Source organism: Plectropomus leopardus, chromosome 6 (assembly GCF_008729295.1).
Source record: "Plectropomus leopardus isolate mb chromosome 6, YSFRI_Pleo_2.0, whole genome shotgun sequence".
Taxonomy (NCBI): Eukaryota; Metazoa; Chordata; class Actinopteri; order Perciformes; family Serranidae; genus Plectropomus; species Plectropomus leopardus.
The window spans coordinates 26,902,170-26,908,020 of record NC_056468.1 but is presented as its reverse complement, the minus strand read 5'-3'; the positions used below and the strand labels follow the sequence as shown (position 1 = coordinate 26,908,020).

Below are 5,851 nucleotides of genomic sequence, written 5' to 3'. Positions count from 1 at the left end.
CAGCCGCAGTACGGCAAGCCAGCACGGACAGTCCTAACAAGAGCATGTAGGTACAGTAGTGGCATTGTATTTGATATACAAATTCTACTTTTATTAAAATGACGGGCAAACAAGACTATATGTCGTCTGGTTTCGTATTTAATTTATTTACTTTAAACAAAATTTCCGTTTCACCGTGTGCGTTTTTGCTGCGCAGGAGTAGACGTTGGGATAGCACGCGGCGACGTCATCAAACGTGACAGGAACTTATGGACAGGAAGTGTTCTGTTGTTAACAGTCAGCTGATAAAGCAAAAGCAACTTCTACAACGGTCAAAGGTTTGTCGTTTTAATTGATCGTAGCTATATATTTTTTACAGTTTCATTTTAACACTCACCTATTGTCGTTGAATAAAACATTTGTCTCAACACTTTTCGCGGTTTAAAGGTGTGGTTATTTGGCCAGCTTGCGTTGCTCGTTGATTTAGCAGACAACACCCGTTAGCAAGCTAGCTCACTTGAGACATAATATTACTTAATGTAGCAATAGTGTGAATTATTTTTGCGTTAATATCACCAAGTAGTTTCCTTGGTGGATGAGTATTTTGAATCATTTTGACAGATTTTCTTCATTGCCTAAAAGTCGTTGAACTGTGTCGAAGTTGTGGCTAAGTGGAGCTAACAATCTTGAAGATTGTGTTAATTAATTTAACTCACGACAACGGGACAACGTTACCAATTGTCATCTGCCTCTCACACAGTAGATGGGATTGATTTTTGTAGGGATTCAACTGACTTCATACAACCGAGCATTATTTTTTTAAGAATTGATAAGTGGTTCATTTTCTATCTATTAACCAATTGAGTAGCTAATCACATCCTTTAGGAAATGTCAAAAGCCGATAACTGCAAGCTAACAGAGCCTGAAAATATAGTTAAAAGTATCATTTCTTACCTGACTACTCTTGACCTGCAACCCAAATTCAGTTCTTTTTACTTTTAATGCTATTACATGCCGATAATAAAAAAAACTTTTTCACAAGATTAGTTACGTTACACTATAGAGTGGTAAAGTAATGAGTCCGTTAGCCTCTTAGCACTCCCGGTTCCGTCGTCTTACAGTCTATAGGTTTTTTGAATTTGTTTCGGTAAAAAGCCCCAAATAAGGTATGTGGTTAACACAGCCTAAAGATATTTAGACGTTTTGTGGACTAACGGACTTGCGCGTTTTAGGACTCATTACTTCACCACGCTATTATCAAAACTCAGACCTATTATTTAATATTATGTTAGCCAGATTTAGAAAATAGCACCAGCCACTAGCCAAATGCTGCTAAAATATGCAAGTTAGACTTACTTCACTACCCACCAGTCAAAAACACAATGGTACTCTACTGAGTGACTGGTAGATTTTGGACTCCACTAGCCATGGTGGCAGGTGGACTGAAAAAGTTCATTTCCAACCCTGCTGTTGGCCAATTAAATGTTAATCATTATCCCAACTCCCAAGAGACAACTCTCTGTTGAGTGTCAAAGATCATTTTTTGACATCAGACATGTTTGCTTTGATGAAGACGATATAATTCAGTTGAAAACTCTGGAAAAGCCTAGTAGACCTAGAGTTAAGATCATTTTGTCACTGTCTGCTCCACAGATGGCATACCCTAAATCCCACAACCCTTTTGCTGATGATGATGATGAGGAAGATTTCAGGCCTAAAAGCAGAGGGTTCAGTGATGACCCCATTGATAGTGGGATGAGTGAAGCAGAGAGAAGGCAGAGGTACCTCCAGCAGGAGGTGATGCGCACAGCTCAGTCGGCTGTGGACAGCAGTTACCGTTCCCTTGGCCTCATCTATGAATCAGAGAAGATGGGTGTGGAAACTGCAGAGGTATGTCAAATTGACCAGCTTTGCCCTGGTACACAAAGAGTTAAATTGGCTCTGAGAGAGTGACAATCCACAAAAAAACTTACTTTCGCTTTCTTTCTCCCTCTATCTTTCTGTCTACATCTCAGGAGCTGATGCGACAGGGTGAGGCCCTGAAGAGGGCCGACAAAATGATGGACAATATGGACCAGGACCTGAAGACCAGCCAGAAGCATATTAATAGTATTAAGAGTGTGTGGGGCGGTCTTGTCAATTACTTCAAGGGCAAGCCAGAGACAAAGCCACCACCTGAGGAGCCAAAGGCCTACCAGGCCAACGAAAGGTAAGTTTCAGTCTGAATTATCAGAAATCTTTTATGTACTTACATAATATATTATTAATTCCAAGCTGCCAGAAATATAATGTTAATTTACTTTTCTTGTTTGTTATGTATCGATCCGTGTTCATCACCTGTATTTTTTTTTGGTTCTATTAGGAATTGTTAAAGCACTAATCTTACCTTTAAGAATGTGTTGTAAATTAAAACAATTTTGATATATATATATTTTTATTTTTTTATTATTATTTTGATCCTCTGAAATTTGTAATGTGGTGATTCCAGATTCAAATAGAGTTGAGAGATTTATAGATATTATATCAATGTCAGTTATGCAATGTAACTCTTAAGACTCTTATCTGTGTCCATAAATACTAAACTGAGATTGTTACATTTATGGACAAATTTTGCTTAAATGTCATGTGTCTGAGGACATAATAGTACATGTGTCTTAGTCTATATGCCACTGCCACATAGTTCAGATAGTGTACAATGCCATCTTCCTAATTAAATACAATATGTAATCAGTGCTGTGGGATGATAGGCAGAACTTTGTAAATGCAATTCACGATCTTTTGTATCGGGTCTATTTGTATACAGCTGATGGACAGTTCAAGGTTTGGTTCACAATATGTCTTAAATTTGCTTCTGTTGTTTGATGGCAGCCTTTTAATCATCTAAGTCAGTGCTGACATAATCAGATATATTCTTCATCACTTGAGTAAGGTTAGAGTTAAATTTAACATGGTTGCAGTATAGAGCACAATTAACTGCTCAAATACACTTTCTTTGTCCTTTGCTTTTTAAGTCAGTACATTGTGCCAACAGAAAAGCCTCAGGCTCAGATGTATTAGTACTTCACCCACCACAGTTTAAAAGAAAGGGAATCCTACCAGTCAGTTATGTATCAGATAGATTTTTTATAGTCTCTATTTATATGGTATACCCATGAGATTTAAATACATGGTTTGAGCTGTAAGTATCAACTCTTCCAACAAAGTCTGATGGAGAGTAAATTACCACCAGACGGACACTGTTAGGTATGTTTAATGTGTAATATATGATCCATTACTTCAATAGTAGGTAAATGTCTTTGTCGCACATACAGATCCCTTCTATGAATTTCAGATTTCTGTAGCCAATGGAGATCCTATTTTAGAACAAAAGTATTATATATAAAGGCTCAGTATTTAGTGTTTGAGTAATGATACCTTCAAATTCGTGCTTTTTCTACTTTCAGTTTATTGTCATTGACTGCCCTTCACTAAACGGCTAAACAGTACACTTATCTGACTTTCTCAGATTACAGAATGCCATGTCCAGCAGTAGAGAACACGAAGATAAGTATCAAGCCAGCCACCCCAACTTAAGAAAGCTGGATACAGGAGGTAAGAGTTTGCACAATAACCCCAGTATGGCATAAACATAGCACTATACCACAAACTGACTGTCCTATCCTGGATTTCTATGTTCCAGGATTTGGAGCTTCTGCATCAGTGGATGACAGCTCATCTAGACAAAATGGATACCCTAAGAACAGACACCTCAGGGAGGCTCACCAGACCCTCGACAAAAATTTAGGTAAAAACATTTTTGTTTCATTTCTCTTACACTTGATTAGAATATACTTTTTTATACAATGCATTAACAAGAAAGGAGCAAGGAAATGTGAGTTTTTGATCAAATCCATTTTTAAGTATTGTCTCCCAGTCTGCAGTTTAACTAATGTCCAATAACCTTTGTGAATTACCTAGATGAGATGTGCGACGGCTTGAGTCGACTGAAGAGCCTCGGCCTTGGTCTCCAGTCTGAGATTAACGACCAGGACGATTCCATCGATGCCCTGATGAATAAAGTGGACAAGATGGATCTCAAGATTCACAACACAAACCAACAGATTAAGAACCTGAAATAAAACAAACATTTGGACTCACCTCTCAGAGACAAAAGACAGCACATCCTCTCCATTGGTTCTCCGTCTGTTGAATAATCTGTGTTTTTTATGGATTGGAAGATGTAACTGGCAGATAAGCAAGTGAGCAAACTTTTACCCAGATGATTTTATTCTTAATTGTCTAAAAGGTTATTTCCCATTTATTTGCATTTTAGATTTGTCCTTAAATCCAAGTTTACCTTGAACTTTTCTCCTTCCACTCAGTTTTATACCAACATGTTTATTTCCTGAATTTTTCACCTCAAAATAACTGTGATTTGTTAACTTGTGCGTTCTACAGGGGATATTATATTCCACGTAGATGTAAGGGACTGTCTTTGTCCAGGTAAAATCTGTTTGTTTTCTTCATGAAGCTCCACTGATCTGCTGTCTGAATGTAGTCTGTTGAATTTGCATTGGCTTGGGTGATTAGAGTATCAGTTTGATCAGTTTTTCTTGATCACCAAAGACCATAAAATATTTTTTAGCTTGTTGTTTTTTCATTATTCGGGTAAAACAGATGAATGGTTTCCCAAACAAAGAGGAGCTTTGTTGATTGAGTCACTAAAAATGTGAGTACGGCATGTGTCTAAAACTGGAATGTCTTGTGTGAGTGGTTCATATGTCAGTGCTAACTTCCTGGACCTGCCTCCACACACAGATTTACTAAAACACTTTGAGAGTCCAGCTCAAGTCACTTTTGCCTTACACATCATTTGTATGTACAGTAGAGTAGCATTTGGTATTGTGCCATGATTCAGTGTCCACTGGTGCATCTCACGATAAGATGCTTCTTTTTGATTTGCTGTTGGGTTTTTTTTTTTAAAGTACATTTAATGTTCTTCAGTGCTTACCCTAGCTTTATATAAAATGTTTATATGTAATTGAACTCTGCATAATGTGATTGAGTGATATATTGTACAGCATACATAATGTGAACAAACTAGCTGTGAATATAAAAACTCAAAACTGAAGGAGAACCCCCATTATTATCAGATTATCTTAATATATCTCCCTGATTCATTTCTCAGTAAATGTCCACTTTTATGTTTTTTTCCCCAATAAAACACACAATAATTCTGACAAAGCAATCAAAAATAGACAAATAAATGATGATTCATGGTCATATCTTTACATTTTTGTCATGTATATCATGTATTCTAATCAAAACCACATACCCAATAAAAACATTTATAAGGGGAGTCTCACTTGCTTTATGAAATGTGTTTCTGTTGAAGTGGAGCAGGAAGTTAAAAGCACCACAAGGTGACGCCACATTTTCAGGGTGGAATCTGCATGAGCTCCAAAAAAAAGATAACATTGTTCATCACTTATTTAATGGTGTATATTAACACACTTTGACTTGTTTCATTTTTATATGCATCATGATGTAGCAACATCGATATTTTAGATAGAAGGTGCCATTTTTTAATGAAAGTGCATTTACTACAGTGGAAAATAACTTTAATGTATTTAAAAACTGTACTGTATTCTCAAAGTAAACTTCAGACAGACCAAAATCTGCTCACATTTTTCTGCATTTACAATACACCAAAAGCTTTGACATATTCTGTCTTGTAATGATACATGGCCTGTAATGGCATAAAAATTGATGAATGTTTGCAATACTGTCATCAGAGGATGTGTGTTCTTGTGTTTACCATCTCTGTTTTGCACCAGCTGTGTTGCTGTGTGCAGTTCAGGTCTTCATGTCTGACCATCTATTCATTATCATT

General features: G+C 36.8%; 1 protein-coding gene across 1 annotated transcript; it reads left to right on the top strand.

Annotated features, from left to right (window-relative positions):
• Positions 1 to 245: 245 nt before the first annotated feature.
• Positions 246 to 5,317, top strand: snap29 (synaptosome associated protein 29). The gene is made up of 6 exons (XM_042487861.1): positions 246 to 317; positions 1,633 to 1,869; positions 1,995 to 2,188; positions 3,485 to 3,570; positions 3,659 to 3,763; positions 3,937 to 5,317. Exons 1-6 carry the CDS (start codon positions 249 to 251, stop codon positions 4,095 to 4,097), a joined length of 852 nt encoding a protein of 283 aa, XP_042343795.1. The 5' UTR covers positions 246 to 248; the 3' UTR covers positions 4,098 to 5,317.
• Positions 5,318 to 5,851: the final 534 nt, after the last annotated feature.

What these genes read in the sequence shown, in the direction of transcription:
- snap29 (XM_042487861.1), top strand. Translation starts at nt 249, where the DNA reads ATGGACAGGAAGTGTTCTGTTGTTAACAGTCAGCTGATAAAGCAAAAG. An exon ending in GCCTACCAGGCCAACGAAAG is followed by an intron (nt 2,189 to 3,484) that starts GTAAGTTTCAGT and finishes TGACTTTCTCAG; the next exon opens with ATTACAGAATGCCATGTCCA. An exon ending in GACCCTCGACAAAAATTTAG is followed by an intron (nt 3,764 to 3,936) that starts GTAAAAACATTT and finishes TGAATTACCTAG; the next exon opens with ATGAGATGTGCGACGGCTTG.